Raw genomic sequence first — 14,281 nt, forward strand, 5'->3', positions numbered from 1 at the left:
TTACACTTGGCACTGGCTCCTCAATTCATTCTCTAAGACCTCATAGTGAAGATGTTCTCCAGGCAGATGAGTTGGAATACACGGTGACTTCCTCAGCAGAAGCCATTCCTGTAGGCAAGGTGGGATGTACCTGGAACATGGTGTCAGCTTTTGTCACACACAGCTCATGAGTGTTCAGGCTTCAAAATGGTCTGCTTTTTTATTTCTTCCTTTTAAATGTACTTTGTTCATATTCCAAAAGGGCTGAGTTTCGTATGAAACGCTGAGAACTCATGATGTGTTGTTCAGCCACCTTCTGCTTCACATTCCAAACGTTCAAAGAGTGATACACAACACAAGTCGTGTTACTATTCAATTTTTTTTTAAGTGCAAGGTATAATGGAGTTATCAAAACTGCAGAGCTAGGTGAGTGCTGCAACCCTAGTGTCTGTATCTCCATTAATTTCTATTTACCTTTAAATTAACCTCAAGCATCAGACATCTGACTCTGAGGAAACATCTCCTTGTGATGTGCTGAAATATTATTTTCAAAACCATCTACACAAATGAACCATTGCATTTTCTCTGGTTGATTGACGCTTTTCACACCAGAAATAGAAAGAACTACTTGGAGAGAAACAGTTGGTGGATGCAGAAAGTAAAAAGGCAATAAGATCATACCAATATGAAATCGGAACACAACAGCAGAGCAGAGGAAGACTGTGATGGCCTGTGTTACACACAAATGTATGCCACACTACCAGGCATTTGCAGCATTACAGCACATACAAAGAGTCTTACTTATCTTTTCAACCAGGCTCTTGTAGCCTGAAGGCTTTCAGAGGTACAAGAGTGACAAGCAGCTGAGAGAGAACATTTGAGTGGCCCCGATGTCCCCTCAGGTTGGTCCCAGATTTCAGGTGCATTTGTACCCAGAGTCACTATCACTTCATACTTGCTCGTTCCCCTTACCTGTATCAGCATTACCTATATAAAAAATCCAAGGGAGCCAACTCCACGAACTCCTTTTAATTTTGACATCCATAGCCCGTGGCTTCCAAAATTTTCACTTTCTTCTAGCAACTGAAGAGATCCAAGGCCTCTTCATTGCTCCAAATGGACAGAGGAAGAGACAAAGCACAAAGCTAAAATAAAAAATCCTGCTAAAGTCAGGAAGGTTGAAGAGTTAGAACTGCAAGAGCATGGAGGCTCCAGAAGAGCTATTAGAGCTACAAGAAAATGAGGATGCAATAGTTTGCTGCTGTGATCCTGCAACAGAACAACCCCAGAAACATGGGCTTAGGTCACCAGGGCAGCACATGAACACACCAAAGGCAGGAACTGGAGGATGATGAGGACAACTACGGCAGTGCACAGGTAGATGCTGCCTCCAAGAGGTGCCCGAACCCCTCAGCGCTCTGGAGCCTGGACATCTGCAGAGAAAGAGGAAAATATGCAGAGACCATCAGCAGAACACTGCTTCTAAAAGCAGGGGGTGAGACAGCAGGCAGTTGGCCATGCCAACATCACATCAACATAGACAACAGCTTTGTCACCAGTCAGTCTGAGATGACTTCAAGGCTGTCATCTGCAGCAATGCCACAATGCACCGGCTGCTTCAGCCCTCATGCTTGCCAGGAAACGTATTAACCTGTGTGTTTTGCCCAGACTGGGACAATAGCACCCACACAGTGGAGTCCAGAGCCTGGCGCAGTCTAACTTATACAGATGAGAAAAATTCCCATAACCAGTAACAGGAAATAGTGGCCAGGCTTTCTGCAGCAGGGCAAGCTATCACCATGGGGGCTAGCAGAAACTATGCTTGATGTGAATGGAGAGGAAGGAAAGAGAAAAAGGGGTTGCTTCACAAAAGTGCCTCTAGGGGAGGTAACAGCAGATAACAGAGTGCTGATTTGTGTTGGTTTTTATCTTGAGCTACAGCACAGGAAAGGGACATGCTTGATTTACAGCTCCTTTCACCACTGTGCTGTCTGAAGTGGCAACAGGCAAGAAGCCTTGCAGCACTCCAGCTTCTACAGAAGCTGTTGGCTCCTGATGTGACACGCACCACAACCAGGCAAAAGTGCTTTGCCCAGGTCGTCACCCTACCCAGGCTAGTTCAGCCTGCCCTGGCTGAGGCAAAATAGCTTTTAAGTCCATACTTCAGATTTATATATCCTTGAAAAATGGTTTCAAGTATCAGTTCAAGAGCAGGAGGAAAAACAGGTTGTATTCCCTCTCCTACAGTAAACACAGGACCTGGGATCCTCCTGCAGAGGGAAAAGGCCAGTCTCTGGGTATTTTAAGTATATGGCATGAGGTATCTAAATTCCAGTGCTGAGTGCTGAAAGTCAGGGTGCAATGCATCCCACTGCCCATGGAGTAAAGCTGTGGGTTGTCAATACTCAGAAGAGGAGATCCTTCAAAACTCTGCCTTTCTGGAGAAAAACCTGAGTGAATCTTTGGATCAGGCCAGATCATACACTGTATGCAAAACTGAAGTAAGGTTAAAGGCCTTGACCTCAGAAAAAAAGGAGGGGCAATTCTCAGGGTCATACGTACTGTCAACATACACGTTGCAACTGCTGGCTGCTATCTTGTCTGCACAAACAAGAAATGATTTATTTTCCTTACCATATAGAAGAAAGGAACAGAATCTGCTGAGCATGCAGAAAACATCTTGCCCTGCCGACTCCTACCAGCAACTTTGCAGTACTCACTCAGAGCACGTAATATGACTATATAAATTTGTGTATAATATATGTATCATCACTGAGTTCTCTAGAAAAAAAAAAAATATCCTATTGTTTTAAGAATAGGTTACAATTGTATCAGGGAATACATTTGTGGTCTGAAGGTGAATGCAGCATCTAGCCATGACTACAAACAGAAATCTGTCAGAAAGGCAGGAGAAAGTGCTGTGCTTACAGCCACCGTACTTCCATCAGCAACATAACCTAACACTGAAACACAGCTTTGTATGAAAGAGAACTTCCAAACTGACTTTGAAAGATTGAAAAACCAAATGATACACAACACTGGCAAATGAGAGTCAGCCAAATCATCAGTAACTTGAGAAGTGAGAAAGACTGCCCCTACAAGAACAGCCAGAGCAGCAGAAAAGAGCAGCACTGGAAAACATCCACAGAAGTCACTTTTGGCAGTATAAAATGTGTGTCTACTGATCCTCCTAATAATGTGCAAACAATGCAGTTAATTTTAGTCTGATTAGTTTAAGAAAATAAGACAAAGTAATTTGTCAAATAAGGCAATAAGAAAAATTCCCCTTTTTTATCCAGCTAACCAAAGCTGGAAGATGTGCCTTTGGCCCCCTGAGATAAAGTCAGAATTTATTTCCCAGCTACAGCTAGGGGCCCAGCCTTGTATTATTAGGGCTGATAAGTCAACTTCCAGAGAGCTTTGCTCTGCCTGAGAACAGCTAAGTAAATGGAATGATAACAAGCACAGCAATTGCTCCAGTCTCCTGTTCATGCCCACCTAAAAGAAGAAAATATCTTCTGTCGTAACAGTTCAGTGTCCTTGCTTTTTACTGTCAGCAACTTCAGAGAGAGGGATAAATGGATTGAGCCCTGTCAGGATATCCTGTCATTCAGTTGGGAAGGGTTTTCCAGCTTTGCAGTGAACACTTTCGACAAAGACACCACGTTTTGGAATTTTTCCTGTCTTCAGGCAAGCTTCACATGATCTTTCACTTATTTTCCATTAGGAAGACAAGTGTCCTTTTATATTATTCTCCTAAGTGTCTCAAAGAAATACTAGTTGCTTTAGATCCTGATTTTAGTACTCATGTCTAAAGGGATCTGAAGAAAAACAATTCAAATTCTTCACAATGGAAAACAATCCATTCATTTTATACTTTTTGGCTTTTTTGGTTGCAATGAAGCTGCATTTGACATCACAAGTCCCAGATCAGGTAAGAAGCACATTTTTATTCAAATATTGAATTGTTTGTGTCTCTGTTGCACCATGGGAGTGGCTGTTCTTTCATTGCTATAGAGAAAACAGTAACAAGGTACTGTACCTTGTGGAAGAAAAACTACCACTTCAGTGGTTGCTGATACCATAAGACACAGAATTTCAAACAAACAGCTACGTAATTCATCCCTCTGAAATAAGAGAAATGTATCTGTTTGGTCTGGCTGAGAGTTTGACTCAGAGGATGTGTCAAATATGCCGAGAAAGTCTCTAAAAATAGCAAACCTTGCAAGGATTGTAGCTGGCATTCAACACAAGCAACAAAAGAAAACCAATTGAATTTATAAATCAGAAGAGGCAGAAATTTTGCTAGAGTGAATATTAGCCAATCTACCAAATACAGGGAAGGAATTCTATTTCATATAGGTGTTAGGGAATTCGGCCACTGAAAATAATTGTATAATGTTACAAACCTAAACAAAGGTTTTGTAGGCTTTCATGGAGCTGGTGTGTATTTCACATGTGAGTCCTACTGATCTGTGGACTTTCACAAAATCTGTTTTCACACCCTTGTAGTGAGGCAGAAAGAGTTGTTCTACAAAGCTGACTCAAGAGTTTGGCAGATAATTGAGATAATATGCACTCATTTATACTATCTCAAAAAGTCATGCTCCAAGTTACTGCATTCTGGAGGAAGAAAAAAAAAAAATGTGTAGAAACTGGAAATAAAAGGACAGTGAGAAACTGAAAAAGAATAAAAAAAGAAGAAAAAGGCCATTCAATTTAGTTCTTTTTTTTTTTTTTTTTTAATGGAAAAGTACTTTGTTAAGTATAAACAAGTATGTGGGACTTTATTGTTCTTTCTCTGAGGACTGGCACATCTTTTTCTTTTTTTCTTTTTTTTTTTTTTTTTTCCCCTAATGGCAAAAAAGAGAACAGGAACAAATAGGAGACAGTGAATATTACACTACTATTTTAAAATAGTTTATAGCTGGTGGTAGGGAAAGGGTATAACTTATTTTTATTTAGCTGTTATCTTCTATAATATCTTTTTCAATTTTCTCAAAAGTAAAATTTCGGGGCATCACATTTTGATGAAAACTGATGCAGTGAGATAATTTTAGGTTTTCCTATCAGTAGATTTTCAAGTCTAAACTTTATTATCTTACAAGCCCAGCAGTTCACATAACCTCAAAGTCCTGATTGCTTCCCCCAAATACGTGTGAGGAGCCTGGCTTAAGTAGAACTTGTTTAAAGACTTGGGAAAATCAGCCAAGGCTCTGATTTCAGGAGGATTCTTCAACATTAATGATATCAGTTCGACTCGGTGGAAAGGAGCTGAGGTATCTGGATTTTGTTTTTATGGCATTGGTCCTTCTTCTGGTGCATACAGGGTCTCTCACTGAGGCTAGGCCCATCCAATGCCTTGTGACAATCAGTGCTTTGAAAGGCTTCTGCTCAGAAGCTGCTGCTTGGCCCTTGGTATCATCGAGCTGTATCTGCATTACAGCTCAAAAATCCGGAGAAGGGTCTCCTTTTTAATTCAAAAGTTCCTGAAATGCCTCTGCACTGCACAAAGAGGTTTCACCACCCAATTGTAATTCTACCTGAAAGCTGCCCAAATCAGATTTCAACCGTACACTTATGAAGACTAAAAACTGGCAACTAAGTAGATCTTGAAATGTACCTACAAGTGGGTGATCAGAATCAAGGAGAGTTCCTCAAAGCTTGTGTAACTAAATATCCTTATCAGTGTCTGAGACACATTCTCACAATCTTCATTACCAAAACATGCTACTATCACAAGAACAGGAATGATAACCAACAATGAGGGGAAATCTGTGGAGTGAGGACTTCATGTCAGAATACCAGGGTGCAGCACACACAGAAACCTTAACCTGTGTGCCAGTGTATCCATCAAGGCCAACTGCAAGCTTCTGCAGAATCCCACATGTGCTTCTTAGCACATGCAACCTAGAAAAGTGACGACAGGATACTGAAGCAAAACATTCACCAATGAATTACGATAGACACAACATACCACACTTGTCTCTCCTCAACTGACCATTCCCAAATCAAATAAGTGCTTTCTAAGAGATCTTGCTTGATCTAAATTTTACACCAGAACCTTCAGTGTCCTGTATGCTCTTCAAATATAATTGTCCTTCTGGCTTTATAATCTGTGAAGCTAATTTATAATCTAAACAGACTGCTACTAACTTACAAAAATATTCCAGAACCAATGCTGCTGCTATAACTGGCCCTTACATGCATACACACACATAACCATGCACATAAGCAGTGGGCAGGTACAGCTTTTCAAGATGAACATTAAGCATTTCCTTGGGTTGATCTGGCAGCACTTCAGACATTGTCTTAATTGACTAAGTAACTAGTTAATTGAAAACCCATTCAGAGATTTCACTTCAATCACCCGGGATCAGATAGGAAGTCTGTGTGGTCAGTACTGCTTCAGTGAGTTGGTATCTTGAACAAGAAAATAGAGCATTTCACAATACTTCCTCTCCTGTAACGATAGCTTCATTTATTATTTTTTGTTGGCTCTTAAAAACCATATCTTGTATTACCTTACTTCTCTTCACTGTGAATTATGAACTCACTTCTAGAAACACTTAATTAGAAGACAGCATTGAACGGTGCTGAGCATAGTCTTTTTGCTTTTAAACAGAGTGACTTTTAGTAGCAAGAAGGAGACCATTTTGGGTATATAGATGTTTTCAAAACTTTCATTTCTAAAGCTACAAGGCACAGTACCATCACTGTGACACTGCCCTAAGCCTTTTCTCCTTTTTGATATCATCGCAATTCACTTGTAAGATTTTGCATTCCTGAAACAACAAGGCAAGAAGCATGAGGCCTTGGTATTTAAGCTGGAAGTCTATGGTGAGGTTTCCTAGGCTGAGTTGTGGTTTTCTCCAGGTAGGGAAAAAAAAAGACAAGGCTGTATTTCTCAGTGTGCTCCATCCTCCTTTATCCTCCAGTTCAGTACAGAAGTGCTGATAACAAGACATCTGCCTTTTGAAAAGACCAAAGGCTTGTGCCATGTTCAGCGTGCACAGAAGCACAAGCATTTTCCTCCACACCTCATGTTTGGTTTCAACGCTGATACAGGAGACACTTGCCAACACATCTTCGTCTGTCCTGCTTTGGGATTGTGAGGCAGTTTTGGAATTAATAATCCATAGGCTGTTGCTCTCTTGGTAATCCCTCTTTTAAAACTGCTCGATTTAGCATTTATTGGATAAAGTGTTGCTAATAGAAATAGGGTTTATCCTGCATGAATGTATTGAATGTACTTCACGAAGAGAAGGCTACTGAAAAGCCCTGGTAAGTGATACACTGCCTAGTTCAGCCCCAGAGCTGCAGTTCATATCTGCTGACAGGACAGAGCCTGTGACTGAGAATAAAGCTGAGCTACATTGGTTACTTGTCAGCTAAGCCACTGGAGGCAGAGTTAGATCAACTGAGACACCCTTTCCTCCTTTTTAATTAATCTTTTCCTAAAACAGATGAAGAAGCGATGTGATCAAAAGCTGCTCGTTCAAATGGAAACTCAATGTACACCTTGCTCTCTAAACCTTGAAACCCGGTGCCCTGCTGGCTACATCAAAATTACCAATGGGACTGGGATACCAGACTGCAGGTATTTCTTCTGTCAGAGGTTTTTACCATGAGCACTGTTCTCAATGGATTAGAATAGATTGATTTGTATTATGAACAATCTGTCCCATGTGATTTTCTTAATGAACACTGAAATTTATTTACAGACAGCATTTACTGGCTTCACCAGCACTAGAATTCAAGCATCTATGTCTAAAGTTAATCAACAAATTACATCAGAGGAAGACAAACATTGATATCAATGCCTAAGAGATTTTGCTTTGAGTGGTATCATAAGATGTCTTCCTCATTTATTCTGCATACTTCAGATGAATTATAGCATACAACAGATAGTTTAAACTTCCAGATATTGTGTAGAAGTGTAGACAGAGCAGGAAGAAGTATCTCAAAAGAAATCTGATATTTTTCTGAAGGGAAAAGCAACATTTAGGGAAGATGAAATACCTACTTTGAACTTAGCATTTAAAAGAACCTTGATATTTAAAAAAAAAGAAAAAAATTAAATGCTACCTCAAACCCAAACAGATAAAATTGCTTTGTTAAGACTGTAGAATTGAATAAAATATAAATATACTACGCAAAGGACAGAGCTGCAAGGATGTTTTTAGCCCTTGATATGCAAGTATATTTTGATGAATTACATTACATTGATACAACTAAATTTGAAGGGCTCTTCTCTGACATTTAAAGAGAAGGAGGAGATTGGGAATTTCATTTTTCCCCACAGAAGTCTTTTATGTGCTTTAGCATTGTTCCAATTTCTTTTCCTTAGGTATTATCTAGAAATCAGATCACACAGTCTTTCTTTACCTGGATGCCGGCATTCTTGTATGAAGGAAATTCAACAACCAGAGTGCTGCCAGGGATATTGGGGCCCAGACTGCACAGGTAAACTCTTTTCAGATAGAATTTGAATAGAAATAAAGAATTGGCTTTTCTTGCTTTCAGAAATTATTTCCATAAGAATTACGCTTTTCAGAGCTTACTACAGGATCAGAAATATACAGCGCTATTTGTCCAAAAATTGGAGGTTTTGGAGAAAAAACAAAACAAAACAAAACACATATCCAGAGATTATTTTAGAAAGAATAATTACTTGAACGTTTCCCAAAATTCAGGAGCTCCATGGATTTTGAGATATTCAAAACAAATATCTCCAATGTCTGCAAAACGACTTTTTGCATATTACACAATAGCTGAAGTGGGCAGGGGTGACTGGAGCTGTCTGGTCCAACCTCTGTTCAAGCATGGCCACCCAGAGCAGGGTGCTCAGGACCATGTCCAGATGGCTTTTGAAGCTCTCTAAGGAGGAAACTCTACAACCTTTCTTGATAACCTTTACCAGTGCTCCAAAACCCATACCGTAATGAAGCCTTTCCTGATCTTCAGACGGAACTTTCTGTGCTCAAGTCTGTGACTACTGTCTCTTGCCTAGGCACTAGGCATCAATGAAAAGAGCCTAGCCCTGTCCTCTTTACATCTTTCCTTGGGGTACTTAAGGATACTGATGAGATCCCCCTGAGCCTCCTTTTCTCCAGGCTGAACAACCCCAGCCCTTCTCAGCCTCTCCATCCAGAATAGATGCTTACATGCCTTCATCTTCATCATCTTGGTAGCCTTCCTTTGGACTACTTCCAGCATGCCCACTCCTGTCTTGTACTGAGGACCCAGAACTGGACCCAGCATCCCACATGAGTCTTTGCCAATGTTGATCTCCTTCAACTGGGAGAATCTCCATAACAGATTTTGAAAAATGAAGTTTTCAAACAGAAAATTTTTAAGTTCTAATGTTAGGTCAGAAATGTCCTTTCCTGAATCTAAAGTATTTCTCAATATATTTAACTCTTTACTTCCTGATCTAGAAGGGTCTTTTTTTTTTTCAGTTATTTTTGAACAGCCAACAAAAGTTCAAGGCCATTACTCAAGAAGCGACAATTAGGAGCGCCACTCCTCCAGCAGTCCCTTCCTCAGGAAGAATCTTTCAGCATCTCCACAAGTACTCTAAATTTCAGGTTACTGAAACAGGCACCAAGACCTGCAGAGGATGTTTCCCTGCCCACAGAGAGCATTTCCTGCTTTAGGAAACAGAGTCAGTGTCCGCTTCAATATCTGTAAATTCTTTCTGTCCACAAAATAGATAAATAATCTTAGTGTGACCCACACAGTGGTTTAAATAGCAGACATTTATCTTCTAAAACAAAATAATAAATAAATATAAAAATTTTAATTCCTATTTACAGTTACTTCTGTAGAAATAAATAGGAGTGTAGAGTAAAATGCAGTCTTCCTCTGAAGATACGCACCAGTGCACTGATGTACCATTTTCCCAAAGGAAATGGAAATTCAGTGTCCAGAAGGAGAACATTTGATCATCCCATACTTCAGGGTGTTGCATGAGGCCACGTGAGGTGTATGGATGTTTTTAGAATGGATGATGAGTTCTGCTTTGCTGCAGACAGAGGGTGGAGAAATAAGGAGGCCATAGAGACAAGGAGGCTCCCTCTTCCTTCAGGCAAGCTTCTTAGCCCCAAAAACCAATGTTTCTGAAAATTAAGGTCACAGAATTGTTTCTGCTGTCATTTGGAGGAAGAAAACAGCTCTCTGCATTATCACTATCTCTCTAAGAATGTGCAGCATGCCTTGAAATGTTTGGAGGAAAGCAAGTCCTTCCTGAAGCTGAAGAAAAATCCCTGACTAGGAGTTTACTTCACCTTTGACATCTGATGGCAATGACAAAATTAGCTCTTAAATAGTTCTCTGACTTCCTTAAATGATAGCCCTTACTGCTACACATGGTATGAATGAAATATGTTTTGTCTGCATCCTTTCCTACTGTGACCCTTAAGAAATGAGCCACCTCTTTGTTAATAGGCATCAGGAAAAAGGGATCAGCGCAGGGGAAAAGAGCACAGCCTTTTAGCACTGCCATCTTGCACCTGCCTTGAAAGAATATAAGTGACAAAACCAGGCCAAAGAATATGGCTTTGTAGAGAGAGCTGTTTCCAGGGAGAGGTCCCCTCCATCTAATCCACCCACAGAAGCCAAAGCTGGTGTAGTTTTTGTGCCCAACATCAGTCACTGATGGGCCTCAGTGGGAGCTCCCCCTACCCCAGCTCAGGTTTCCACTCTGGGCACGTGTTTGCATGTCTCAGTGCTGCTGTCTGTGGGGAGCCCAATGAAGACAAGTAATCCAAGAAGGGGCTGCCTTTGAAAATAGTTAGGAAAGCTGAATTAAGCTCTCAGTTCACCCAAACGCTGGGGTTGGGCCAAGTGACAGTACCAGCATCAATGTATTCCATCTGTGTCCCATGTCAGTCCTGGTGCTGCCTCCTGCAGCCCTGGGAGCGAGGGGAAAGGAAGTGCTTTATCTGCCTGACCAAACTTGTTGAACAATGCGGTAATGTGCTAAGCTTCTGATAAAGCTGTCCTTTGGTGGTGGCAGCAAAACAGGAGACAAGATGTAGTGAAGACAAGGGGAAGTGGAATGAACACAAATCGTAAACACTGTACTGTCAGCAGTTTTGAAGTATAATTTCCCAGAATTTGTACCATAAATGCTTCATTTTCTCTACCTTTGCTTAATAGAAGCATCAGAGCAGTTAAAATTGTTTTCATTCATAGCTAACATTAAAGAGTTTGTATCCATGCAAGTCCTAAAGATTGATTTGCCTGCCACACAGTACCCAGAAAAACAAGACTCACTAAAAGCCACTTTACAGATTAAAGTACGTGTACTTATTGTACTTATATGTAGTTTAACTCATTTCTGGTTATTTCATCTCTCTTAATACACATTTCTATTTCAGCAAGCATAAGGTAAACCAAACTCAAACATCCACCTTTAAATGTACTATTATTCCTTAGAAGCTTAGAATTCTTCCTGGATCTTCAGAACCAACAGATCTTAGAGATTCAACATTAAGATACAGACAAAGATTAGCAGATTGATACAAAGCCAAAGTCCTCACTAAAATTTCTTGCAGACATATGTACATCCACTTAATTTGTCATCACTCCACCCAAATCAGATTTATTTTCATGTGAACTTCCGTGTCATTTAACCACTCTAAATCAAGATTAAGTTCCTCAGTGGTGGCATAAATCCAGTGCTGCCCACTTCAGCCTGCACAAAGCTAACCAAGGCTCTACACAACCGATAAATCTACCAGAAAGGTACAGCAGAGCAACTTCAAGGACAATGAGAGTTTGCTACACTTAGTCACCATCTGTACTGGGATTATGGTACTGAATGGGAACTCCAGCTACGCTGACAGCTTACAGGAAGGAAGGGTTTATGTAAAGAAGTTAATAAACCCCATTCACAGAGAGGCTTCACAACTTAAAAATAAGGATATTCCTACAGGGAGGAAAACTTGACAGAACAATTTGAACAAAAACAATTATTATATACATTTTCTATAGATAATCGTTTATTTAAAAAAAAAAAAAAGTGAATATTGAAAAATCTCAGCCAAAAATTAACTATTTTGATTCGGTAATGTAGTCTCTCATTCTCATTCTTTCTGTCTGGCTATGGTTTGTGGTCAAACATCACCTCACTTGGTATACCACCACCTGTAACCATGGTTTTAGCATCTAAGGATTTGAAAAACATAGCACATCTTTGGCACTTAAGTTTTACAGTAGCCACAGACCATTAGGAGTGAAGCGGATCATGAGATACCCAAACCTCAATTTCTAAGAGGATTTGAATCAAATATCACAGTCTGATGGGAGGTACCAGGGAAGTACTTTCCAGATAGAACAAATATAATTTGGGGAGACAAAAGTAATGATGCATTTTGGAACATGAAAACAATTTTTCATGCAATCCTGTGATTACAGAAATAAGTAATTAAATATTTTTTTCTGTGCTAAAGAGAGATGCTGGTTTCTGCTGAAGTTGAGTTTCTAGAGGGTAGATTCAGCTGGATGCAAACAGTAGACATCATCTGAGGTCTCTGCCTGGCCCAAAGCCACTTTGAGGTCCTTGTCTCTAATATGCAAGGGGAGCAGACGAGCAGAGCAAGGTGACTGACTGATTGTTCATTGTCATTTCCAGCATGTCCAGGAGGAGCTGCATCACCATGCAATGGGAGAGGACACTGTTCCCAGGGCTGGAACGGAAATGGAACATGCACTTGTCAGGTACAGCCTTTCTCTTAGAGTAAAAATGTAACAGCTGCATATATGTACAGCTAAGGAATAACAATGACTACTATTATATAAAATAACATATGCTACATTCTATTGTAAAATAGTTCAGAAACAGCAGAGGTAGACCACATGGAGTTCATTTTGCTTAGTGTGCATTAAACTTGATAGCATTATCACTAGTGGCCTAGACAAGTTCAGAAGAAATTATTAAAAAACTCTTCTACATTTACGCTCAGGGGAGACCTTATCACTCTCTACAATGATCTGAAAGGAGGTTCCAGAGAGGCAGTGGGTGGTCTCTTCTCCCATATTAACAACAGGGCAAGACGGAATGGACTGAAGTTGCACCAGAGGAAGTTCAGGTTGGATATTAGGAAACATTTCCTCTCAGAAAGGAGTGGTGCTACAGTGGCACAGGCTGCCCAGGGAGGTGGTGAGGTCACCGTCCCTGGAGGTTTTCAAGAACAGTTCTCCTGTGGCACTGAGGGACATGGCCAGTGGGCATGGTGGGATGGGCTGGTGGTTGGATTAGGTGATCTTAGAGATCTTTTCCAACATTATTCTATGATTATGTGAATCTTGAAGCGTGTTGGTTTGAGTTTTTCTATTCTTTATGGCATGTTACTACTTATGATTTTTTGCCTTAATTGAAAGAATGTGTTTTTGGGACTGTAGTCTCAGTATTATGTTTATCTGCTGGGAGTGTAAAGTGCAGTGCTTAATAACTTCAGCCAAAAATAATTTAAAAGAGAAACACACTTCACACTGTTCTACTTCACTCAGTACTTATTAATCTTTGTTTTACACCAAAAACACATCTTTGGAGGGCATATGAAAAGTAGACAGAGTGAAAAGTAGGCAGGAAATACAATTTCATAATTACAAGAATGCTTTTGGCATTAGGCTTTATTGTTGTTCTCTATTGTTAACTTGAGAAACAAAAAAAAGTAGAGAGAAAAAATATTCAAAAGACAACACTTTCTTCAGCACCATAGACAATCAGTTCTGATTTCCTGACTGATTTATTTTCTATTTCCTTAATAGTGTTATGGATATGGTTTGGTTATTTTCCTTGCTGTTTGCTTGCTTTTTGTGGTTAAAGATGTTGCTTTCAGGCTGCTAACCATATATCTACCTGTATATAGATGACAGATTTAAGTTTTAATTTCCATTCTGTAATTCCAGAAAGGATTTGCTGGGACAGCCTGTGAAAAATGTGCTGAAGAACATTTATTTGGTCCTCAGTGCACATCAGGTGAGTTTGAGCTCTCTCAATTGAAATGGGGATAAGCAGGTGAGCGCAAGCTATATTCATACTCTGAAAAATCACAGTGAAATGGGCAGGGAGCATAAGGTTTCCCATCAAGAGCTGCTCTGTGCTTCAGGAAACACAATAAGGAAAGAAAATGAGCAGCTACTGAATCCCTCATTCAGAAGGGGGCTGGATTCAACTCAGAGCTGTGCAGGCAGTGCTGTCAGTGTAGCACTACAACAGTACCCTAATATTGTCCTTAATATCTTTGTTTTGGCCAATAGTAAAAAAAAATTAGGAGTTAGAATAATTTTT

General features: G+C 40.1%; 1 protein-coding gene across 1 annotated transcript in view; it reads left to right on the forward strand.

The window, feature by feature from the left end:
- The first annotated feature begins 3,576 nt into the window (after nucleotides 1-3,576).
- Nucleotides 3,577-14,281, forward strand: part of STAB2 (stabilin 2) — a 77,579-nt gene continuing 66,874 nt past the window's right edge. The window contains exons 1-5 of the mRNA XM_052668772.1: nucleotides 3,577-3,913; nucleotides 7,446-7,579; nucleotides 8,330-8,445; nucleotides 12,620-12,705; nucleotides 13,900-13,969. Coding sequence (XP_052524732.1) covers nucleotides 3,830-3,913; nucleotides 7,446-7,579; nucleotides 8,330-8,445; nucleotides 12,620-12,705; nucleotides 13,900-13,969 — 490 coding nt within the window. The 5' untranslated portion in view covers nucleotides 3,577-3,829. The remainder of the gene's footprint in view (nucleotides 3,914-7,445; nucleotides 7,580-8,329; nucleotides 8,446-12,619; nucleotides 12,706-13,899; nucleotides 13,970-14,281) is intronic.

The sequence above is a fragment of the Tympanuchus pallidicinctus genome, unplaced genomic scaffold (assembly GCF_026119805.1).
Source record: "Tympanuchus pallidicinctus isolate F22 unplaced genomic scaffold, pur_lepc_1.0 scaffold8, whole genome shotgun sequence".
Taxonomy (NCBI): Eukaryota; Metazoa; Chordata; class Aves; order Galliformes; family Phasianidae; genus Tympanuchus; species Tympanuchus pallidicinctus.